This window comes from Cnephaeus nilssonii, assembly GCF_951640355.1.
Source record: "Cnephaeus nilssonii genome assembly, chromosome: 15".
In the NCBI taxonomy this organism is placed as follows: domain Eukaryota; kingdom Metazoa; phylum Chordata; class Mammalia; order Chiroptera; family Vespertilionidae; genus Cnephaeus; species Cnephaeus nilssonii.
In genome coordinates this window covers 13,244,209-13,269,361 of record NC_137086.1, presented here as the reverse complement: position 1 = coordinate 13,269,361, position 25,153 = coordinate 13,244,209, and the positions used below count along the sequence as shown (strand labels likewise).

General features: G+C 55.4%; 1 protein-coding gene across 1 annotated transcript in view; it reads left to right on the top strand.

Annotated features, from left to right (window-relative positions):
- ALK (ALK receptor tyrosine kinase) overlaps window positions 1-25,153 on the top strand; it is a gene marked incomplete at both ends in the record, with an annotated part of 583,016 nt that overhangs the window by 539,147 nt on the left and 18,716 nt on the right. The window contains 10 exons of the mRNA XM_079791596.1: window positions 8,382-8,532; window positions 15,095-15,226; window positions 15,835-15,979; window positions 18,595-18,777; window positions 20,000-20,098; window positions 20,580-20,732; window positions 21,685-21,789; window positions 23,389-23,575; window positions 24,268-24,358; window positions 24,466-24,530. Of these exons, the coding sequence (XP_079647722.1) occupies window positions 8,382-8,532; window positions 15,095-15,226; window positions 15,835-15,979; window positions 18,595-18,777; window positions 20,000-20,098; window positions 20,580-20,732; window positions 21,685-21,789; window positions 23,389-23,575; window positions 24,268-24,358; window positions 24,466-24,530 (1,311 nt within the window). The remainder of the gene's footprint in view (window positions 1-8,381; window positions 8,533-15,094; window positions 15,227-15,834; window positions 15,980-18,594; window positions 18,778-19,999; window positions 20,099-20,579; window positions 20,733-21,684; window positions 21,790-23,388; window positions 23,576-24,267; window positions 24,359-24,465; window positions 24,531-25,153) is intronic.

Here is a 25,153-nt window from a genome sequence, read left to right as displayed (position 1 = left end):
ATGAAGTGTCCAGATGGGCGAATTTGATCTGCGGGATTCTGTTGAATTGGCCTGAGATAGCATCCTGTCAAAATGAAAGAATCAAAACCGGAAAGCACTGGGTTGGGGTTGCTGTTGTTGAATCTTGGTTCTTTAACCAATTAAAGGCTGTCACAGAGGCAATCCTCCTTCAGTGTCCAAGGGGAATTGGTTTCAGGGTTCCTTTGGATACCCAAATCCGAGGATGCTCAAGTCCCTTATATGAAATGCCATAGTATTTGCATATGAACTACACACATCCTCCTGTATAATTTAAATCCGCTCTAGATTACGTACAGTACTGTAAGTAATGAAAATGCTTGCAAATAGCTTTTATACTGTATAGTTTAGGGAATAATAACAAGAAAAAAATGTCCATACATGTTCAGTAGCGACACTACCATTCGTGGGCATAGTGCATGTCACCAACAAGGGAACATTTTTTCAAATATTTTTGATCTGTGGTGAGTTTGCACATGTGGAACCCACTGATGTGGAGGGTCACCTATTTCTGACCTTCACTTCATCCTTGACCCTGGATAAGGCTCTGGGCTTGGATGTTAATGTCCATTGGCCACATCATTTAGGAGTCAAAGAAGCAGAAGTTGAAGGGTTGCATTTTAGACCACATCAGAATGGCCCCAGGTCAGAATGTCCGCGTGGAGAAGCCAGGGGCCCTGCTTCTGGAAAACAGCCTTTTCCTATTAACTAAGTTTTATTTTGTAAGTGCAGTTCACCTGGCGAAATAAACAGGGCACACCAGAGGACGTGAGGGAAAGGTTCGTGGAAATAAAAAGCTTGGCAGCATCCCTGGTGGAATCCATCCACTCCCGGAAGTGTCGGCGCCCAGCTAGTGCCGTCTGGCTGCGGCCTGAGGCCTGGCACTATCACTGCTGCAGCTGACTTCTCTCCCTACTGGTCACACAGATGAAGGAAGGGGAGCTAATACTTACCGAGCACCTGCTGTAGGCAGAGATGAGGCCATCATTCCCTGGAGCTCTCTCAGGGATGCTACAGGTGAAAGCACCCCACCCATGACTGATCATTTATCCTGGGCCCATCTGCCACCTTCTACTGCTCTGCCAACCACCACTCACCACAGAGGCCCAGAAAGAGGGAGAGGAAGAAGAGGCTGGGGGGGAGACGGCAGGGTGGTGAGTGTTGATGGGGGGAATAGGGACAGCACCTAAAGCCCATCCCTCCCTAGCCTCCACTTTCCTGCCCGGGGCATCTCCTTCTCTGGATTTGCCACTTCCTCTATCCAAGCAGCAGAGGCGAGTAGTCAGCTCCCTCCATGTCCTTATGTCCTGGTGTCCACACCTGCTTTGCAAATCTCAGTGGCCCATTTGAAGCACCTGTCAGGACACTGCCTGACACTAAGGTAGAAAGGCGAACAAGATGCACTCCTGCCCAAGAGGAGCCCAGCCCATGGGGTGGTGGATGCAGCATGCCACAGGGGAGATTCGCACAAGCACTGGAGACGAGGGAAAGGCTGATGCAGGAGTGGCTTCCACAGGAAACAGGCTAAGTCTTGAAGGTGACCGGCATTGTCTGCAAAGAAGAGGGGAGGCCTCCTGGTGGAAGGAGTACCTGGGGCAAGGCCACCTACCAGCTGAGGCAACCCAGAGCCCCACCTAGCAAATGCCTTTAGCTACCTGTTTGCTCCCTCTGGTGACGGCCTGGGGTGGCAGAGAGAGAAACAAGCCTAGAGGCACGAAGAGCAGATGGAAGGCTGAGGGTCACCCAGGCAAGAGTTAGAAAGGGCCGCACCAGGGCAGGGGAAATCGGAGGAGAGAGGGTGCAGGACCAGGAAGCATTTAGGAGGTAAAATAACACAATTAGAGGACTGGGGAGGAGGCAGTGCCTGGATGACAGCCTTGCTTGGGGGGCTGAGGAAGCCAAGACAATGAGTGACCAATACGTCGAGCTTGATTAAGATGACAGGCAAGGATAAAGGTAATGGCGAGAAGAGCACCTGATTAAGAAAAATTTCTGGGTAACGGTTCTGAGTGAACACATCTAGCGTGTGCCCGTGGGGCAAGTGGCTCACAGCAAAAGCATCGATTATGGGGTATGTGCTGGGATGGGCGAGAGCCTCAGCCTCACTGTATAATGGAGATGGTGCCGACACCGCCTGGCTCCGGGGACTGCTGGGGATGCAGTGTGATCTGTGCATGATGTCCCCAGGCAGAGGCAGTCCACGTCTGTGGATGGGGGCCAGCCATCTCTCACTCTTCCAGACTTCCTTCCCTCCTCATCCTCCTCTTCCTTCCTCCAGCTTCCTTCCTTCCTTCCTTCCTTCCTTCCTTCCTTCCTTCCTTCCTTCCTTCTTTCCTTCCTTCCTTCCTACCTCTCCACGGCTCAGCATCCTTCCCAGCCCTCAGTCCCCCCCCCCACTTCACCACACACACACACACACACACTCACAAATCGCCTATAAACACATTTGTCAAGCACAGCCCACAGCTCCTGGTGGCAATTCTCTCATGGTCCACTTGTTCCTCAGACATAATGTACAAGAGGCCCCAGATCCCAGCTGGAGCCAGCCATCCTGCCAGCTGACCTGGGCCACACCTGTTCCTGACGGTCTCCATCACTGACACTCATTTCCTCACCTGGCTCGAGGGACCAGCATGTGCAGCTGGGTGACACCATCATCCCACCCAGTCCACAGACAGCCATGGGGCTCCTACTGTGTGCCAGGCACTGAGCCCTGGGGCTCCTACTGTGTGCTGGGCACTGAGTAGGTGCTGTGGGACTTAAAGAGAAGGCTGAGTCTCTTGGGGGGGCCACAGTCTTTGGAAAGACCACAGGGCAGGAAAGTTAAATAACAGTCCACAATACAGTAAAGTTCTAGACCATTATAGAAGAGAGTGACAAGTCATGATTAATTGTCAGCCTAATTGTGCAGCTAGCCATCGCCCTGAGAGCACAGAGCAGAGTCAGGAGAGGGAGACTGCAGAGATGGATGGGCTGCAGGCAGAATGCAGTTTGGGTTTATTTCTGCCCCGTACACCATGTGACCTTGAAAGTGTGCTTCCCCCTCTCTGCAAGTGCTTTCAGGCTCCGCCCATCTGAAGGAGGCGGGGTTGTAGAGAGTCGCTAAGATCTCCTCCAGCTCGGATATTCGGGGAGGGGAGGGGGGATATTCCCGGGTGGACCCAGCGGGTGTAGGGCTGCCTGGTCTGGTGGGCCATAGGCAAGAAGTGCACCTTGCTCACAGGTGCCATCAGAACTAGAACTGGACAGCGAGGAGCAGGTGCCTTGACAATTGGCCTTCACCGCTGACCCCAGGGGTGTCTCCTGGTGGCTCAGATGACCTGTCTGGGTAATCTGGCTACACCTGAACAGGCATTTCCCACTGACCCCGCTCGCTCTGCGCACACTCACTGGCCTCCTGTGGGCAAGGACAGGCAGGGCAGGTCTTACATCCTGATTCCCGGAGGAGGAAACCGGAGGCTCTGAGGAGGGAAAGGGCCTGCCCAAGGCCCTGCTGGGAATTAGAGGTGGAGCCCAGAGTGGGGAGCAGAAGAGACCGAAGTGGTGCTCCATGCTCCTTCAAGTGGGGTCCACTCCCTCCTTCCCCTCCCCTCCACCCCCCCGCCACTCCACACTCGGGGTGTGGAGTCCACGCAGCCTTCAAGCTACAGCCAGCTGTGCTCTTGTTTCAGCATCCAGCAGGCAGCTGCTTTGATTTGCTGCTAATTCTTTATTTTAAAAAGATTCACAACTCAATTACAGCAGGTAACAATAGCTCACAGTCAATAACACAAAACACAAACCTAATAAACATCCATTTTGACCGGGGGCCATGGACTTAGCTGAGGGGAAAAAATACAGCCTCAGCTTGTTGGGAACAGTATCTTATAATTTCCGGGAAATTGGAATGGCTGCAAGTCAGATTCCCCATTTGAGTGGCAGGTAAATTAATTTGTCGTTTGTCAACCATCAAAAATAAACTGTTTACAGGGGGTGGGGAGAAAGCTCCCGAGATTCCAGCTGAGGTTATCACTCCCACACAGTTTGTGTGGCACCATTCGTAGGGTTGGGGGTCTTCAGAGGGGCCAAGGCTGGTCTGTGCCCCGGCTCTCTACAGTGGTGAACAGCCTTGACCCCTGACCCCTTGGCCACACCCTGCTCTCCTATTGCTCTCTAGAAATCAGAGGCTCCTTCACTCTCTGCCTCCCAGAAGTCACCCCCTGGAGAGGTGTGGACAGGCTCAGCCCTGGGCTACACCAGAGCAGAAGCTGCTATTTGTCCCTCCCTGGCTACCCTCCAGGCACTGAATTAGGTCCCTCACAGGCATTATCTCATTTAAATCTCACACCAATCCTTATTATCGCCCTTATATAGATGAGGAAACTGGAGATCAGAGAGGGTAAATAACCTACCCAAAGCCACACAGTAACACTGGCAGAGCCTCAGCCAGCAAGAGGGTAAACAAGGTGCCTTGGATACAAAATCTGAGGAGGCATGGGCTCTCGAGGTCACTTGAGCACAAGGTTGGCACCGGGGAGGTGCCTCTCTTGCCGCACCCTAGTCCTGGCCCTGAGTCACCGCTTGCGTTTGCTTCCAGGTCTGGCTGCCTTTGAGCCCTGCGTTCTTCACTGTGGCACATCGTGCTCCAGAGGCGACCAGCCTTGTAGTGGCAGCTGGGAGCTTGCAGAGGCGTGAGCTCGGTGGTGGGATTTCAGTCCTCAGAGGGCTGGTGATAGAGGCACTGCCTCCCAGGGCCCCTGCAGTTAGTCCAGACAGGCAGCTGTCTGCTCCTCATGGCTTTCAGCAAGTCACAGTCCAGGTTAAAAATGTGGGGCCGAGGCCAGCACACAAGAAAGTAAAATCAGCTGTTGACACCTGCTCATCAAGCCCTCTGCCTGCTTTGGAATCTACAGAGCGGACCCAGCCCCAAGCCCTACCCTGCACTTGCCATCAGTTTGTCGTCTTCCAGATGCACTTCTTAACCCCAGGAGGGCAGGGGTCCTTGTTCTCATTTTTCTCCTTGGGGTGAAAATAAGGTTCACAGAGGTTAACCAAGTTGCTGCAAGTCACACAGTAGAGGGCTCTTTCCATCCCACCCCCTTACCAAGCACTAGGTCAAGACCTAGATGAGGCTGGCATTCAGATCTGGTTAGGGATGGGAGAAATAAGAAAGATGGCTTAGGAAAACCATGACAGGAATAAACAACATATGAAATACTAGAGGCCCGGTGCACGAAATTCGTGCATGGGGGGGGCAGGGGTGTCCCTCAGCCCAGCCTGCACCCTCTCCAATCTGGGACCCCTCGAGGGATGTTCAACTGCCCGTTTAGGCCCAATCTTGGTGGGATCAGGCCTAAACAGGCAGTCGGACATCCGCCTCACAATCCAGGACTGCTGGCTCCCAACTGCTCGCCTGCCTGCCTGCAAGATTGCCCCTAATCGCTTCTGCCTGCCAGCCTGATCACCCCCGAACCACTCCCCTGCCAGCCTGATCGACGCCTAACTGCTCCCCTGCTGACCCGATTGCTGCTAACTGCCCTCCTCTGCCAGCCTGGTCCCCCCCAACTGCCCTCCCCTGCCAGCCCGGTCACCCCCAACTACCCTCCCCTGCTGGCCCGGTCACCCCCCAACTGCCCTCCTCTGCTGGCCTGGTCCCCCCCAACTGCCCTCCCCTGCAGGCCTGGTCCCCCCAACTGTCCTCCCCTGCAGGCCTGGTCCCCCCACAACTGCCCTTCCTGCAGGCCTGGTCCCTCCCAACTTCCCTCCCCTGCTGGCCATCTTGTGGCAGCCATCTTGTGTCCACATGGGAGCAGCCATCTTTGACCACATGGAGGCGGCCATCTTGTGTGTTGGAGTGACGGTCAATTTGCATATTGCTCTTTTATTAGATAGGATAATAATTTGGCTAAATTTAAACAGGTGAAAGAATTCAGAAGGATTCATAATGCATGCAGATTGATGCAAATGATGCCAAAAATAACGAGAAGGGCACAGCGTACCTCTTAGCCATAAGCAGGAATGGGCAGGCTGGGACTCTGTCTCAGGCAACAGTTTTCCAAGCAAACCACACGTTCAGCTGAAAGGACTTTCTTGTGCAACCAGGCAAAGCCCAGGACAGAGGCAGAGATCCACACTGCTAACTCAGGACTCTGCCCAGATTGCCCCTGAACCCCCACCACCAGCAGCACCCCCTCTGCCCCAGGTTTCCCTTCTCCGAGCTAAACAATTCTCCTCCCTTTCCTTTCACTAATAAGCCTTCCTTTTCCCTCAGCTTTTTAATTGTCCTTATCACGGCCTCCATTTGTAATGGGTCGGGAGTGAGGGTTTGGCTGGGGTCTGCATGAATTAGGGTGGGCCAGTCGCTCCTCAGCCCACCCCCTTGTGCATCCAGATGGACCTCCCAGCAGCACCTTGGGAAGGAAATGGCCTCTGTGAGGGGAAATGTGGGGTATGAACCAGGGTCTGCCAGCTCTGTGGCCTCAGATAAGTTACTTAACCCCTCAGAGCCTCAGATTCCTCATCTGTCAAATGAGATTACTAACAGCTACTATTTATGGCTATTGGGGGGGGGGGGGGCGGGTGCCATATGCAGCCATGCTTGGTGCATTGTGGGATGCTCAGGCATTGGCCCCTCTGCCCTCTGCAGCCCTGAAGCCTCCTGACCCCACCACAGCCAGGCTCTCCTGCCTCTTCCCTTCCACTGACACAGGCCGGACTCCTACCCTCCACCTCCTTCTGCTTGTCCGAGAGCCCACCTGCCCATCATCTCCATGAAGCCAACTCCAAACCTCCACCCCACACGCCCTGCAACCAGCCAGGGTCTCCCTCCTGGGCCCTGATTCTGGGCAGAGATTTTCCACTATCTCTGAGTTTTCACCCCATGATCCCCCTTTGATGTTGAGCCCCCACTACCCTGTGAGTTCAGAAAATAAGATAAGGTTCTTATCTGACCAGGGAAGAGGTTGGGGTTCTGAGAGGACACAGCTGGGAAAGGGCCTCCTCTGGTCATGGGACCCACAGCCCTTTGGTCCCCCATCTCGCTCCCTGCTGGTGAGATATCTCTCTTCATAACTATGGGCATCTCCCCACTTTCTGTGTGAGCCCCTTCACGGCCTGGAGCCCGTCCCTGGTCTCCTCTGGTGCACACAGCCTCATGCCACGCCAGCATGCAGTGACTCCCATCAGTGCCTGGCCACAGACAGCCGGTGGGCACCAGACCCTCCTTTGCAGCCCCTGGAGACCTCAGTTCCTCGCCTGGACAATGGCCAGCAGTCAGCCCTCTAGGCCTGTCTCTGCACAACAGGCCTGAGCTCCACCTTACGGGCTCCTCACACACTTGGAACCTGGGCATTTCCTGGAGTTATAGGAGGAGAAGCCACTGTGTGTGCAGTCAGTGAGCACAACTGCCTGGAGGCTTTGTGTGCAAATTCACAGCAATGGACCCCCTTTTCCCCCCAGTCCCTTCCCCCGCAGTGGGCCTCTGGGGAGGCATTTGTAGCTGGTGAGCTGGCTGCCTTCAAGACAGGCCCCTCGGGGTCCAGCAGCTGAGTTACTTCTCCCCAGCCTTGCTTGACTATCGCAACAACCTAGGAGGCAGCAGAAATAATCCCACACCCCACGCTGCTTGTTTTCATCCTGATGGGTTGCTTGTTGTCTGCACACAGATCGCTCCAGAAGGCGTTCCTGGTGGGGCGGGAACAAACAGTCTGGGCTGCATACAGCGCTCTCCACACTCATTCCACGGGGGCCTTCTCGTGTTAGACCCATGGGGAGACTTTAAACTTTCTACCAAGTCAGCCCCTGCTAATTCCACCATTAATAACAACAACAATAATAACAAATACTTTTGAGTGCTTATTAGGTGCCAGCCACAAGTCTAAAACTGCATGTACTAATTCCTTCAATCCTGGCAACACACAGGGGCTAGAAGCTGGGTTCTCTATTATCCCATTTTACAGATGTGGAACAGGGATGGTAAGTTACTTGTCTAAGGTCACATGATTTTGGGCAGGGAGGTAAATCCATGATGGGGAAATCCCAGGAACTCAGATCGCCCTCCCCCGATACCTCATGTTAACACAAACCCTCCCTGTCCTTGCTCTCCTCCCGCCCCCTCCTTTTCCTCTCATTCTTTCTTGCACCCTTTACTGGTCTTTCACCTTCCAAGCTCTGCCAATGAGGCACCTCACGGTCCCTCTCTAGGCGAATGCCCTCTCCCGACATTGGGGGAGGGGGAACCTTCCTTGCTCACCTCATGGCTGCTGTAGGGGAGAACCATCAGGACCAACGTGAGGGTGCACTTGGCCCACTGGAGGTGCCGGGTGGGCAGGAGGGAGTCAGGCTTCACCCCACGGCAGAAGCCCATGTGCTTTGTCCCATTGCAGCATCTCGGGCTATGGAGCGGCTGGCGGGAAAGGCGGGAGGAACACCATGATGCGGTCCCACGGCGTGTCTGTGCTGGGCATCTTCAACCTGGAGAAGGACGACACGCTGTACATCCTGGTCGGACAGCAGGGGGAGGACGCCTGTCCCAGCGTAAGTGCCAGAGCTGGGTTTTCTCCTCCACATGCAACCCGGGCCCCCAGGGGCCCTCGGAGGGCACCAGCGCCCCTCGCACTCCTTCTGGGGGCTCAGGTTCAAAGATGGCAGGACCCGTCCCTTGTCCTGCCTGCAAGTGCCCCTCCTTTTTTAGGCTGTTTGGGTCCTGGGAAAGCTGGGGGTGTGGCTATTGTGGTTTCACCTTCCCACAGGGACCAAGGCTGGGGCATGGGTTACACAAGGACACTTAAAACTAAAGGACTGCATCCCCATGTGAACGGGCAAATGGTTGTTCCTTTAGCAGAAGTACTAGTTGAAGCCACTTCCTAAACTTTCTTGCTAGGGCATCGCTGTCTTTGGCCATATTATTATAAACAGAAAAATACCAGCTTAAACATTTCTTGTTTAGCTCTTAGGCACATGTATGTCCATAAGTACATAGAATAAGCTCTGAACTATACACATAACTGGTTGTTTCTGGGGAGGGGACTGGAATTGAGGGTGCTTTATCAGTAATGCCCGGTATGGTTACAAAAAGAATGCATTCATATAGTATTTATTATTTGTGTGATTAAAGCTTTTTAAAAATATAAAGCACAGATGAGAGCTGGAAGAACAGGTAATCCACTCGTCCCATTTTACAGATGAGAAAATGGAGACCACAGCAGTGAAGGGACTTCAAAGTCATTCACAACACAGGGCAGAGTAGGGACTTGGGCTCCTGTTTTTGCTGTGCCCACCCTTGCTTAGGCCTCGGTTTTTATGGCCTTTTGTTCTTTTCCACTTATTGCCCATCACTTGACAAGCCAGACCGCCATTCTCTACAGCCCCAGACATAGCCTGTCCTTCTCGTCTCTGACCCACTGGGTGTCTAGCAGTCACACGGGAGAACTCCAGCATCAGGAGCTAAGAAAGCTGGTGGAGCCCTAGCTGGTTTGGCTCAGTGGTTGGAGCCTTGGCCCACAGACTGAAGAGTCTCGGGTCCGAGTCCATTCAAGGGCATGTACCTTGGTTGCAGGCTCCATCTCAGGCCCTGGTCGGGGTGCACGCCGGAGGCAACCAATGGTTGTGTCTCTCTCACATCGATGTTTCTCTCTCTGTGCCTCTCCCCTTCCCTTCCACTTCTCTAAAAAAAAGCTGGTAGAGGTCTGACATGACCAGGAGCATGAAAAAGTGCAGACTAATGAAGCCGCTGCCATGCAAACGCCCAGCTCCTAGTGGCTTGCCTCTTGCTGTGCCAGGCCCCTGGCAGTGCTGGCTGTCCTGGCAGGAACTCAGCCCCCTGCAGTGCACGTCCCCTTGGGGCCAGGCGCCACCCTTGCCTGCAGCACAGCTTCCACCTGGGGCAGGGAGCAGCCTCAGAGGACAGATGTGGGAACAGGCGATACTGAGAAAGCAATTCAATTCCACAAAATAAACTCAGGGCTCTAAGAGCTGCGCTGGGCTGGGAGCGAAGCATAGCCTCTCCTCCCCCACCACGTTGTGGGTTAAAACAAAGCAGCGGGCGTAAGCTTCGCAGGTACCACCTCGTGAATGAGGACTGTCTGGACTCCAACTTTTACTCAGCAACAATAATCAGGACTTTCCAACCTGATATAATATATTAAGTCATTAGACTGCAGGCTCCGTAATGTTCACAGGAATTTATCGAGTGCTAATGTAATTCTTTCATCTAAGCAGGAAGATTGCATTGACTTTTGCAAGGGACTTTTACTTGATTGGATTGTAATCAGTTATGTCTTTTCACGGGACCGCGTCCTTTTTATTTTAATTCAATTGTAATCTACTTGTTCCTCTGGGTTGCTGCACTTTATCATTTCATTAATCAACCGACTCTCTCAAACTTGGTGGAGGTGCGGGGAGAGCTCAGATCTTAGCCAGGGACAGAGGGCAGCCCCCTCTGCTGGCCGGGCCGGCGCAGCATGGGCCTGGGGAAAGGAACTGGTCTTCCCTGTGCTCCACACCTCCAATCCCCCCTCCTCCCCCACTCTGCCCCCCCCCTCCCCCGGTCATTGGGAGAAGGAGAAAGAAAGACCTCTTACAGGCACTCCCTCAACCTCGAGTTCTCCAAAATGGTGTCTAGAGGGGATCCTCTAGAAGACGAAGTGGACTCTAAGAAGTAAGCTGCGGGAGTTGGCGGCTTTGCTGGTTCCGTTCATATCCGTGTAGTTGCTCTTCCCGCACATCCACACGGAGCCTGGAGTGGGCTCCGCTGCTGGAACCCCCTGCAGGGATGTACATCCCTCAGCCCCCACTTCTCCACTTCCTTCCTGGACTCATCTGGGGACATGATGCAGGGTTCTTTACATCGGCACTATTGACATCTGGAGCAGATAATTCTTTGAGGTGGGGGCTGTCCTGTGTACTGTAGGCGGTGAGCAGCATTCCTGGCCTCTCCCCACCAGATGCCAGTAAGATCCCCGGTAATGACAATCAAAGATGTATCCAGACGTTTCCAAATGTCCCCAAGGGAGCAAAACCACTGATATAAATGTTAAACCTCACCACCACCACCACTCGCAATGCAAATATTGTGAGAGGCCGGTGCACACCCATACAGCTCCCAGTTGGTTCAACTGTATTTAGCAAATAAATACATACTCTATGCCCATCACTGTTCTAGAAACTTGGGATATATCCATGAACATATATCCAAAGAAATATCTTTGCTCTCAATATCTTTGCTTACATTCATGCCAGAGGTGGAGGGATGAACAGACAATAACTAGTTTATTAGTTAATCAGGGTGTCCCAGAGGGATGTGTTAGAGTATATAGAAGTAGGTCAGGGGAGTCAGAGGTGCCAGAGTTTGAGGCAGGTTGCAGTTTTAAACAGGGTGGCCAAGGAAAGCCTCCTGAGAAAATGGCAGTTGAGCCCTGGCTGGTTTGGCTCAGTGGATAGACTGTTGGCCTGCTGACTGAAGGGTCCCAAGTTCAATTCTGGTCAAGGGCACATGCCCAGGTTGTGCACTTAATCCCCAGTAGAAGGTGTGCAGGAGGCAGCCGATCAATTATTCTCTCTCATCGTTGATGTTTCTATCTCTCTCTCTCCCTTTCCCTTCCTCTCTGAAATCAATAAAAATATTTTTTTAAAAAGAGAGAGAAAGAAAATGGCAGTTGAGCAGAGTCCCAGAAGAGGTTAAGAACAAGGAAAATATCTGGGGAGTCCAGCAGACAGAGTCCACGTCCCTGAGTGCGGAGCACGCCTGGTGTGGCGTGCAGGGAGCAAGAGGGGGGGTAGACATGAGGTCAGGTAAAGGGCCAGGTTAGGCCCTTGTTAGGTCATGTTTAAGCATGTTTAGGAGAATGTTGAACAGAATAGTGAGTTGATGCAGTTTGGGCTTCTAAAGGCCCACTCCTGCTACAAAGGAGAGAACAGACCCCATGGGCCCAGGGGAATTCAATGGCTATTTCATCAATCCCAGCAAGAGCTGCTGGTGGCTTGGACCAGGATGGTAACAGCAGAACTGGTGAAAATGGTTGAATTCTGGGCATAGTTCAAATGTAAAATCCAAAAGGATGTCCTGCTCAATTAGATGATGAACTGAGAGAAAGAAAGGGTCAAGGATGACTCCGAGCATTGAGCCTGAGCCCCTGGACGGAGGAGCTGCCTCACCTGATGGGGGAATGCTGTGGAGGAGCAGGTTGGGGCGCCATCAGGAGTTCAGTGTTGGGTGTGCTGGGTGTAGAGCGACGTCTGGTAGACAGCCAAGCGGGGGCTCTGGTAGACAACAGGAGATGGGCCACTGGAATTCAGGAGAGAGTTCTCGAGGGGAGACACAGACTTGGGAGAAATGAACACAAAGTGGAGACAGGATGAGATTGCCTAGGGAGCAGTACAGAGTGAGAAGACCAAGGACTGAGATCTGGGGACCCCCGACGGGGAAAAGGACGTGAGCCAGGGAGGCCGGAGGGAATTCAAGAGGGTGTGCAGTCCTGAGGGTCAGGTGAAGAAGCTGTTTTATGAAGAAGGGACCAACTCCAAGTGCTGCTGCAGGGGCAGCAGGGGGTGAGCTGTAGTGACACAAAGGCCCTCGTCCAGTCCGTAGCTCCCTCCTCCCCACTCCTGCAATCTCCAGCATCTACATCCCCAAGCGCCGGAGGCCCCCCGCTGCCAGGCAACGGGAGGAAGAAAAGGAGCAGGGTCTGAGGGGATGGACCGCCTTGGCACCACTGGTTCAGACTGGGCAGCCCCCGATCTACAGAGAAGGAGGCAGGTCCAGGGAGGTGAGGGCCTCAGCCAATCTCCAGCCGAGTCTGTCAAGTAGCCAGCCTGAGCCCTGGGTTCTGTGCTCCGCTCTCCCAGCTGACAGCCCCATCTCCGTCCCAGACCTGGGCTCAGGCCGGCTGCCTCTGGCATCTCGTGCCCTCCCCCGCAGCAGTGAGCGGGGTTTCCTTCCCGCAGTCCCCTCGACCCCACCCAAACCCCAGCCCTGGACAGCACTGCACAGACATAGGAGAAATGTCAGCTTTGTACAGGAACAAGTCACAGCCTTCCGCCCACACTACATCCTCTCTTAAAAATACCAAATTACTTCCATCGTTAAATCCAAAATGCCATAAAACAAATCGCATTCGGCTTTTTATCTGGAAATTTCTCTAGTGATCACTGTTGGCACCCCTGAGTGCTTCAGCATAAGGAGGGGCTAAAGATGAATGGCCGCATCCACCAGCTAGTTACACAGCAGCATTCAGTGGAAATCTGATGTTTTATTGGACTTTTTTCTATTAAGTAAAAGAAAAGTCATTTTCCTCTGAGGTCAGGTCGATGTTTGTGGCGACAAGCGGGATGGCTCTTCTTGAAGCACTGGCCTCTTCACTCGGGGACCCAAAGATCCAAATCACAGGAAGTCCCAGCACACCCGGGACCCCGATGCCTGGGCTCACACCAGGACATGTGTAGGCCCAGAAGTGAATCCAAATTAAGACAGCAGCCATTTATTCAGTCCCCGGCACGTGCAAGACACCGTCTCAGCTACACACCACCTCCTGTGCCTGTTCCCCGTGCACACGGGGGTCAGACGGAGGCCTGCTCACAGCTGGTCAGGGGTGTCCGACAGATCCCAGGGCCCACGGCCTCCTCAATGGCAGACACAAGAGCTCTAGTTAGGGCTGTGCCAGGGGAGTTCTGAGGCAGGAAATGGGACGTGAGCTGGGGGGAATGAGTTGCCCAGTATGGAGAAGTGACTTTCACAAGGATGAGCTGGGAATAAATCTGAGTCTGGCCTCGCACTGGTTTTTTCTCTTTCCATGAGGCATCGGTCCTGCAATTTCCTCCCCACTGCCCGGAGAATGGAGTCCAGTTCCTTCTGGGATCGTACCCGAGGCCCCTGCATGACTTCGTTTCATTCCCTCCACCCACCCGCCTCACACTCCCTCCATCTCACCGTGTAGGACCTCTGCCATCTGCTCTTCAGAGTCAGAAGACACTTCCGCTCCTGCTGAACCATCTCTCTGTCCTGAGATGGGCTTTTCTGAGCCAAAAAGACTCCTTCCCCAAATACCCCACTCACCTTGTGGGCTTGTGCTGCTCTCTCCCCCTGGAATGCCCTTTCTCTCATTCTCCGTGTTTAAAAGTCTCTCTATCAGATGTAGTATACAACATAGGGAATACAGTCAATAATCCTACATAATAAAATGGTAATATGTAAATTACCATCACTCCGCTACGCCCACAATTGGGCCAGCAGGAGGCGCAGGGGGCGGGACTCAGGGTGGCCGGGGTAGCTGATTGGGCCAGCAGGACGCTGAGCTCGCAGAGCCAGTGGCGCCGCGAGCTCAGCGTCTGTGCCATGGCCGCGCCGGAGGCTTTCGGAAGGCCTGGGGCACCAGCGGACAGACAGCCAGCTGGTGCACCAGGTGCATGATTAAATCATGCACTGGGCCTCTAGTGTCATAATAACTTTGTAGGCTGACGGATGGTTACTAGATTTAACATAGTGATCGCTTCCTAATATATATAAATGTCAATCACTATGTTGTATACCTAAAACTAATGTAATGTACTTTAATGTCTTTTAAAAATCTCCCTATCCCTCGAGGCCCAAGTTAGTGCCACCTCCTGCAGGCAGTCCTCCCAGATCACCAGTCAGCAACAAAGGCTCACTCTCCCTCCCCCACTTCCCATGCATTTTCTAACTAAGCTATCCTCGTGATCCTTCTCTAATACTGCCCAGAGGGACAGTTATCTGGGTATATTTTTTGGTCTCTTCAACTCAACTCTAAGGTATTTGAGAGATAGACCCTATCTTTTTTTTTTTTTTAATATATTTTTATTGATTTCAGAGAGGAAGGGAGAGGGGGAAAGAGATAGAAACATTAATGATGAGAAAGAATCATTGATTGGCTGTGTCCTGCATGCCCCCTACTGGGGATGGAGACAGCAACCAGGCATGTGCCCTTGGCTGGAATCGAACCTGGGACCCTTCAGTCCACAGGCCGGCGCTCTATCCACTGAGCCAAACCGGCTAGGGCAGACCCTAACTTTAAACATAGAAGATCTGTCTGCTGGGAAGTAGAGAAACTTGGACACAAACCCGAGGTGCTTTTTGTTTCTGCAGACAAACCGATTAATCCAGAAAGTCTGCATTGGAGAGAACAACGTGATAGAGGAAGAAATCCGCGTGAACAGAAGCGTGCACGAGTGGGCAGGAGGGGGCGGCGGAGGGGGCGGAGCCACCTACGTATTTAAGGTGAGTGGGCTGAGCCGGCTCCCAGGGGCAGTGACTTCTGTGTGTCATGGGGTTCCTTCGCGACAGCCCCAGGAACCAAATGCCACTTCGTGCCATTTAAGGATGAGGAAACCGAGGCCCAGGGGGACATGGGCTCCCTGTCTGTCCAAGAAAGGCAGGCTCTTCTCTCGCTGATGTACCGGCCGATTCACCCCCAGGCCTCTGCCATGCCTGCCTCAGCGCTCCAGAGGGTCCCCGATGCCCTCCTCTGTCCTCAGGTGGACTTCCCCTGCCCGGCCCGCCCACAGAGACAGTGATGCTGAGTGCCTGCTCTGGAGGTTGTGGGGGTCAGAGCCAGAGACCGCAGGGAGTGAGAGGAAGGAGAGAGCAAGGAGACCTCGTGCCACCAGCACCCAACCTCTGCAGCTCCTCTGAGCTTCGGGAAAGGGGCTGTGCAGGCAGCGTCTGGGCTTGAGCCCCCGGGTTGCTGCAACCTGAGTTCGGAGCCCTCAGCCCCCCAAGGCATCACCCGCCGCCGAGCACACACTCAGACACGTTCCTCCGGGCGCTGGCTCTCCAGAGTGGAAGCCCAGCTCCGTCTGTCAATCTCTCCATGTCTCTCCGGCCAGATGAAGGACGGCGTGCCAGTGCCCCTGATCATTGCGGCTGGCGGAGGTGGCAGGGCCTACGGGGCCAAGACGGACACGTTCCACCCCGAGAGGCTGGAGAATAACTCCTCGGTTCTAGGGCTCAACGGCTACTCCGGAGCCGCAGGTAAAGCAGTCAAGCCCGCCCTCTCCCGGAACGTTCTCCCGGGGCCATCACACCTGTGGCATCTTAGTCACCCATACGTGAGAGGCTGGGAGCTCTGACGTAGGGACCAGCCTCAAGGGAGGAAGGGCAGGCGGCATCTTTAGGCCCAGAGACCACCTTGCTGATGCCGCTTGGACTTGGGGAAGGTCACTGAGAAAATGAGCCGGGCGCCAGCATTCAGACCGCCAGCCCAGCCCTCCCTGGGTTTTACCACATGCACCTGGAGGTGAGCAGAGGGAAGGAATCTGGAGTGGAGTCCAACCCTCCGGACCCCCGTGGTTCCTACCTCGGCCAGGCCTGGGCTGCCAGCTCACACAGCTCCTCCCCGGGAGCTCTTGCTGGAATCTTCGTGGCTGGGCTCTGTGCTCGTTGTGAGAGCAGCCACACCACAGGACAGGCCCTGAAGGGGACGTGGACTCTCCGATTCTCTGAGATCAGCCATCTCTAAAGAGAAAATGCGGTTCCTTCTTGGATTTTCTCCACAATCGGAGTGAAGGAGGGTTCTGGGAGCCATTTAAATTGGAGATTAGTTAAAGCAAATACTCAAACTTTCTCTTTAATCAAGAGACGACTAGGGCTAGAAGAAAGTAGAACTAGTTATCGGGTCCACAGTAAAGAATTGCCCCAGCACTGTTTACAGCGCCCGGCACACCTGTGCGTGTTTAATAAATTGCAGAGCACTTTGGCAGCTATTATACATGTGCTTTTCAAAGCATATTCTAGGGTTTTCCAGAAAGATATTATTATTCCCATTTTATAAGAGTCAGCGAGCGCATAGAAAGTGGATTTTTTTTCTCAACATGGCCACACTGTTGCATACTCAATCCATTTTTTTAAAAAAACATTATTGTTGATGTATTTTTATGTGCATTATTTTCTTTTCCACATATTTGCTCAAAGGCTGCAAGATAGAGTGAGGTGTCAGAAACCACCTCAGCGCCCTAACTGGTTTGGCTCAGGTTTGATTCCGGTCAAGGGCATGTACCTTGGTTGTGGGTACATCCCCAGTGGGGGGTGTGCAAGAGGCAGCTGATCGATGTTTCTCTCTCATGGATGTTTCTAACTCTCTATCCCTCTCCCTTCCTCTCTGTAAAAAATCAATAAAAAGAAAAGAAAAGAAACCACCTCAGCTGGGGACTGCATAGGGTGCAGGGTAGGAGGGTGGAGGCAGGGGAGGTGGCAGGCATGATAACAGGCCCAGTGCGTCCTAATGTATTCATATGCTCAGGGCTCACCCTGCCTGGCCAGCTGCCAGAACTCACCCAGGTCCTTCACGGAGCAGGGCCTTCCCCACCACCTGACACAGCACCCCCTCTGGTTGGAGGAGAGGCCAGCCTCTTGAAACCTACGCACCTGTAGCTTCCAGCGAGACAGAAGGTCCCCACAACTTGCCTGGGGCTTTGAGTGCTTCTGTGTGAACTCATTCTGGACCCAGGCTTGTTCCTGACCTGGTCCCCATTGTCTGAAACCTGTCTCCCTCTTTGCAGCATAAGAGCCATCTCTATCCACAGCTCCCCGGCCACCATCCCACACACACACCTAGCCTCCCTCTGCAGCCCCCTCTGGGTCCAAAAGGACCTCCCAGGCCAGCTAACCCTTTCAGACCCAGCAGACCTAGCACCGCTGTTTCCCCAGGTCCCACCACCCACCATCTGCCGGAGCAGAAAGAGCTCCGGGCGCTTTTGGAGTAGGCTGCCTGTTGAACTGTCACATGAGCCAGTATTGGGGGGAAAGAGGCCCTGGAATCTCAGGAGCCAGCAGGAGCCTTAGTGCATCAGCCTTGGCCTCAGGACAGAGAGGCACCCCGCCTCAGCTCTGCAAACAGCACTTCCTCCACAAGCGCTCACCGCAGCCCAGGCACGGTCACTCCTCTACCCCCACCTGCTCTGCCCCTGACCTTGGAGCAGCCCCTCAGAAGCAGGCAGGCAGGACACTGCCTGAGCTCAGAGTGGGAGGCCTCTGCACGCGTGTGCTCTGCCTCAAATGCACACTACACGTGGTGCTGTATGAAGCGTTCCACACTCACCGCCTCCTTTGACCCCAATGTCAACCCGCTGAGGCCATCTTATTATCCCCAGGTTAAGGCTCGGGATGGGGAAGCTCTTGCCCAGTCAACAGCACAGCCCACTGGGTTATCCGTGCCTGGTCCTGGGCTCCTACAAGGATCCTCTCCAGCGACCTTAGCAGGGTGCCCAGGGAGGTGGGTCCTGGTTCTTACTGACATGGGAAGCAGCCAACAAAGGCCCAGCACTTCGGGCTGGTGCTCATGGAGAGAAGGCCCAGGAACACGCCGAGTGTCATGCTGCCTGCCCCCACCGGCCCCTTTCCCAGCCAAGCACTCTCAGGGCTTTCGAGCCAGAGGCCTGCGGGAAGCAGAGGTACCAGGCGTGCACCCTTCAGGACGTCCAGCTGTGGCCCCAGCAGGTCTCTCCAGGACAGAGGCCATGTCCCTGGACTCTAGCCCTAGGCCCACTGAAGACAAGGCCCCTGGGCCCCCTCAAAGTACATGAGGTCCTCCTTGGCCAGGCCCAGCGGCTGAGCCAGCCCAGCCTCACGGGTTCTCTGTCTTCCTGCAGGTGGTGGAGGTGGCTGGAATGATAACACTTCCTTGCTCTGGTCTGGAAAATCTTTGCTGGAGGGTGCCACCGGAGGACATTCCTGCCCCCAGGCCATGAAGAAGTGGGGGTGGGAGACAAGAGGGGGTTTCGGAGGGGGTGGAGGGGGGTGCTCCTCAGGTGGAGGAGGCGGAGGATATATAGGTAAAGATGATTTGTGTTCAAGGTGTCACCCCCTCCCTCTTAGTCCTAGGCACCTCACCTCTCCCAGCCCTCGCCTGCCCTCCCCTGGCCGCCCAAGTGTGGACTGTGATGTGACCGTGCACGCCTTCCTCAGCCCGGGCACCAGCCAGAGGCAGGGTGTTGGCTTGCGAGCCACCATCCTACCTCAAGGCTTCCATAGCGTCCGCATCAAGATCCCGTGTGATTCTTGATCACCCCCAAAGCCGATGACCAAGAGGCTTTGGCTTCCCAGACTGTTCTCAGAGCCACCCTAGGGATGTGCTGGCTTGAGAACCTCGGAGGCCAGACTTCTGAACCCCATGCCTCCCTTTGGATGGCCTGGCCCCTGTCTTTGCAAGCCAGCTCCCTAAGGGCCTGGCTCGTGGCTTCTGGCCTCAAGGACGCCTCACTTTCCCTTTCCTGCCCCAGCCCACCAGCTCCAGAATGGCCCACTCTCCATGCCAATGGGCGCTCCTCCTGGGGGCAACTTCGGGCAGCCCCAGCCTGGCCCGGCCCGGCCCAGCCCTTGGGCAAGCAGCCGGCCAGTGGCCCCGCTCTCCTCTGGGCTAGCGCAGAGCACAAGAGCCTTCTGAAGCTGAGAGGCAAATGGTGTCTCCTCCATCCCCACAGATTAGGACGCAATGCATGCACACTCCGTGGTGTTCTGTCTGTGTTTTGCTTTGCGCTGCGTAAGATGCTTGCATTCACCAGATGCTCTCTTTTCTGAGCCATGGGTGGGTGGGGGAGCCCGAGGGGGGAGCCCAGAGATAAGCCAGCCCCAGCTGAATGGAGGAACAGGAGCCTACAGGCACAGGGGCCCTTCCCCCACGACCCTACCCTGACCCCAGGGGACTGGAGAGCAACTTCTCTGAGCTACTGCCTGGCCAGTCCCGGAAGAGGCCCTGGGCTAACCCAGCCTGGGAGACTAGAACTTGCCCGGTTCTTGTTCCCGTGCACTGCTTCCTGCGGCCCCGGGCCCGTAGAGTGGGGACGCCCGGTGGGAGCTGGCCTGGACCTAGAGGGGAAGGTGGCCCACACCCAGCATCTACTGAGCCCAGGGCAGCCCTGTGCCTGAGCCTCCCTTCCCTCCTCACCGCCCGCCCGCCAGGCCCCCGCCCCCACCCCCTGCATGACCCGCTTACGCGCACGTGTGTTGAGATTGGGCACCCACCTCTCTGCGTTAAACTTCTCTGGTTTGCCCCAGGCGGCAACGCAGCCTCAGACAATGACCCTGAGATGGACGGAGAGGATGGGGTGTCCTTCATCAGTCCCCTGGGCATCCTGTACACCCCGGCTTTAAAAGGTACCCCCTCTGCCAGGTGCAGAACCAGCTTCCTTAGGCCAGTTCTCCCACCCAGCTGAACCTCGGGCTGCTGGCAGGAGCCCAGGAAACAAAGGCATGACTATGGGTCTCATCCCACCAAGTGTCCTGGCGTCGGGAGTGGGGTCTCATATGGGCACAGAGGCGGGAGACTGACGACCAGGCAGGCCAGTCCTAGAAAATCCAGCAGCATTAGGGCTGGCCCTGTCCCAGCCAACTTGAGGAGCAGGTGTGTGGACCCCCCACCCGCACCCCAACCTACATAAATACATCCAAACAGCCTCTGCGCCGCCCCCCCCCCCACCCCCGCTGAGGCACTGGGACCTTCCCACCCAGAGCAGCGCTCCAGGGCAGTGACTAGGGACAGGGACGGAGAGCGCACGCTGGCCGCGGAGATGAAGCGCAGGCTGGGAAGGGTGCAGGCGGCACAGTGAGCCCAGCTAGCCCGCCTCCTTGCCCACAGTGATGGAAGGCCACGGGGAGGTGAACATTAAGCACTACCTAAACTGCAGCCACTGCGAGGGCGACGAGTGCCACCTGGACCCCGAGAGCCACCAGGTCATCTGCTTCTGCGACCATGGCACCGTGCTGGCTGAGGACGGTGTCTCTTGCGTTGGTAAGGGGCTGGATGGGGCCCAGAGATTGAGCCACAGCTGGGCTCGGTGGTTCTGGGACACGTGGCACCCAGTTTTGTAAACTTCCTGAACCCCCTCCTTGGTCTGCCCCAGCTTGAGTGCTCTGACAACGAGGCAGAGACCTGAGTGTGAAGGATGGGTCACGGCTCACAAAGGAGTCTGAGTCACCTAGTGCCACCCCTAACCCAGGGCATGCACCCCCACATCCGCACCGGGGCCAGCCGTCTCCGCTAGAACGGCCTGCGGTCCTAAGGCTCGCTCTTCCTCCAGGGCGGTCCAGAGCCAGGCCCGCTCTGCAACGCCCGCCCCTCGGCCTCCCAGCCGAGTGTGTCCCCCTGCAAGTCTCCTCCAGATTAAATGCCCTGGGTTCAGTCCACTCGCACAGGACACCGTTGTCTCTGCTCCTCCTGTGTCCCGCGTCTGCAGCTGTTCCAGTTGTCACGTCCCTTTTGAAATGCAGCGTCGGGACCAGGCAGGACACCTCGGTGTGGTCTGAGCCGGTGCGGCGCTGGGACACGCCCTCCTGGGCTCTGGGCCGGCTCTCGGCCACAGGAGGTGATTCGGCCTCAGAGTTACTGAGGGTGCACCCTGTGGTTGGGTCATCCTGAGGTCACTGTCATCCAAGGCCTGGAATTCTTGTGTGAGCCATTGTCGGCTCACCTTGTAGCCTCGCCCCGCCATCGGACAGTCTGTATTTTGGATTAATGTCCATTTAGACGTGTTACATGTTCCCTCCACCCCAAAGCTGCTGCTGATGGCTGTGAAGCCAGGGCGCACCTGCCTCAGGCCCCTGGTCCCCTGAAAAGGAAGGTGGGCCTGTCTCCAGGCTGAGAGGAGCAGCGGCTTTGGTCCTGGCCGGGGAGGGCATTTCTGACGGGGCCAGCTCACAGCAGTGTCAGCGTGGTCACCGGTGTCGTGGGGACTGTCTTCCAGTGTCGCCCACCCCAGAGCCCCGCCTGCCGCTCTCACTCATCCTCTCCGTCGTGACTTCTGCCCTGGTGGCCGCCCTCGTCCTGGCGTTCTCTGGCATCATGATCGGTGAGTGTGCCACAGCCCTGGCTGCCAAGGAGAGGGGTGGGGAGAGGCAGGACAGAGCAGCGTCTCAGGCTCTGCACGGACCCCGAGTGACAGTGACCCTCTGTCTGGGTTGTGACCAGGCAGCCCAGGCCCAACACAGCTGTGGTTCCCTAGGCGCCCTGGTTCTGAACCTCAGCCTGGCTCCTGGCTGCTCTCGGGGAGGCGGGTGGGGCACTCTGCAGGGGGACCCCCAGCTCAAGCGCAGCCCCACCCTCATCCCCGGACTTCACCTCCAGCTCCCATCCCAGCAGGCACTGCTCCCTGTGGCTCACTCCCCTGCACCGCCTCCAGCCCCCTTCCCGCCACAGCAGAGAATGCAGAGTTGGTTTGTGAGTGTTTCCTGTTAGGCCTGCGAGCCCAGGTGAGCTGATGGGCAGGTCGCAGAGGGCTCAGCATGGTCCTGAAAGGCTCCTCCTGCTGGCAATGCCCAGGACAGGTGGGCAGGACAGGAAGGCAGGCAAGGGAAAGCTCAGCTCTGGGCTGCACTGAATCCCAGGTCACCCTGTGATCACGGTTGCACATGTCATGGCGCAGGGAACTGAGAGCTGGCTCACTCGCTGGCCGAAGGGGCCGAGCTGGGCTTAAAGGCAGACTCCACCTGTGGGTCACAGTTCCGGGCTCCCCGCCCCTGGAGTTAGCCTACAGAGTGTTCTCACTCTGTGTAACAGAGATAATGGTTCTTTGCATGGTGGAGCTCTTCAGAATTTTTCGAAACCATTTAATATTGGTGAATTTATTTCATTAAGACAACTCTAGGTGGTGGGGTGTGAGACAGGGCAGGGGTTACTTTCCCTGCTTACAGAGGAGATTGGGGTCCAAAGAGGTCACATGACCTAGTCAGTGTCACTGGGCTTGTAAGTAGCAAAGGTGAAATTAGAACTCGGGTCCTCAGGCACCAGCTTAGATGCCAGTTTAGAGACCTATTTGCTCTGGCAGTTCAACTCCCAGAAGCTCAGTGACGGTGAGCCCGGCTGCTCTCAAATCCATACCATGTTTGCACCACCCGGAGACTGGGCACAGCGAGACACTGAGGTGGGCCTCTTCCTGAGGGACACGGCTCCTCTGAGGGCCACTGAGCCTCCAGAATGTTCCCAATGCTTTGCTGGATCGTCTTTACAGTTCATGGCCATCGAGGGCTGTTACTCAACCTACCTCACTCTCCTGCATGCCGGACCAGACTTTCAGCACAACCTGGTGGTCCCCCAGCCTTCCTGGGCCCCTCCCCATTTCCTCTCAGCCATTTGCCCTATGAAATTCTGCATGTTTAATCCTGTCTTCGGTCTGCTTCTCAGGGGACCCAAACTAATGTATCTCTGCCCCTATATGATACAGCAAAATCTTTTATTTATATGATATTAAGCTTTACATTAACTTTAAATAATATGTTGATTAAAAGTACACTTTCACTTCTATAATCATTTTGTTAGTATTACTAAGTGTGATGGAAGGTTTAGATCTCAGAGGAAGAGATGGAGGTCCAGGAAGGCTTCCTGGAGGAGGTGGCCTGTGGTGGCTTCCAGTGCCGGGAGCCTGGTCCAGGCCACTTCCATCTGTCTGCAGTGTACCGCCGGAAGCACCAGGAGCTGCAAGCCATGCAGATGGAACTGCAGAGCCCCGAATACAAACTGAGCAAGCTCCGCACCTCAACCATCATGACTGACTACAACCCCAACTACTGCTTTGCCGGCAAGACCTCATCCATCAGTGACCTGAAGGAGGTGCCACGGAAAAACATCACCCTCATTCGGTGAGTGCCCCAGCCATCCTCAGGGAAAGGGGGTGTTCTAGGGGTTGGCTGTCATCCCAACACACAGGTTCCTCTAGCCACAAGAGGCCAACAAAAAGTTACTTTTAATTGAAATTCTTAGGGCACCCCTAACCCTCCCAGAGGGAAGTTTAATGTTCGGGGCCATTTGGGGGGGTATTAAATCACTCAACACCCTGTATATTCATGGGGTTTGTACAATGAGAGGAAGACTACACGGGAGTGACCAGGCCTCTCAAAATCCACATAAGTGCCCTCCCTGAGCCTTCCTGGCCCCTTTCTCCCCTGATGGAGCCGAGTGGCCTCCTCGAGCTCCCAGACACCCTGTGCATGTCACTCACTGAGCACCACATAGAAGTGTCTGTCAGCCTTTGTCCCTCCCTCCCCCAGAGTGCACACCTTCAGGGCGAGGGTTGGGTCTCAGTCACCTCTGTGTCCTTGGCAAATGTCAGACTCCAGGCTTCACTGAAGGACTGTCCACCACTGCCATGTATCCCAGGTTGTAACACCTCTTGGCAGTTCTCAGACAAAGCAATGGAGGCCTGGGGCTGAGTAGCAAAGCCAGGGTGAGGTGTGACCTGGAGTGTGTGTGTGCCCCGCTGCCCCTCGTGGGCAGCCCGGCCTTTCTCTCGGCCTGCCTGCCTACACCTCATCTGGCCTTCTCCTTTGCACAGGGGTCTGGGCCATGGTGCGTTTGGGGAGGTGTATGAAGGTCAGGTGTCTGGAATGCCCAACGACCCGAGCCCCCTGCAAGTGGCGGTGAAGGTAAGCGGGGTCCCTCGGGGGCCTGAGCTTGGCCAGCGGTCTCTGTTGGCCACAGTCTTTGCCGACAGCCCTCCTGCGGCTAAAGGCCTTCTCCCCTCTGTGCCCAGACGCTGCCTGAGGTGTGTTCCGAGCAGGACGAGCTGGATTTCCTCATGGAAGCCCTGATCATCAGGTAGCGTCACAGAGACACCCCACCGCCCACATGCACATGCTTCTGACTGATGTCCCAGAGGGAACCCCCTCCCGCACACCCCTCCCTCTCCAACAGCAGACTCCCCCAATTCTCAGCATGGCCTACCAGAATAGACCTCCCCCCATGGTTGTCACCAGGAAAAATCTCTCTGACCAAATAATCCAATTGGTACTACTCTGCCTTCAGCTAACATCATTCATGCTTTTCCCTGCTTCTTAAGAAAGAGTGTGCTAGCTATCATGTCTCTCCAGGCTACTCCTCTACCAGCCTTCCACGCCCCCAGCTCTCACGTGTGCCCCTCACGTGGTGGAAGGCTGCCCCACCCTGGTCCACGCAGCAGCCTGCACCCTGCAACTCGTGGCCCGAGGCCCCTAACTGGGAACCCCAGTGTCCAGGGCTCTGGCAGCAGACCACGTTAAGGACTCAGGGGTTTGAGCTGAGATCTGGCGGCTCATGGCCTCCTGTTGCCCTGCAGAGCCTCAAACATCCTGAAGGTCGGGGCAGCCTGGGCCCTCCCCTCGGTGGACGTGGGCGAGGGAAGGAGGCCCCAGCAGTGTGTGTGATGAGCCTGTGGCATCTGGAGCCACGGGAGGACAGGCCGC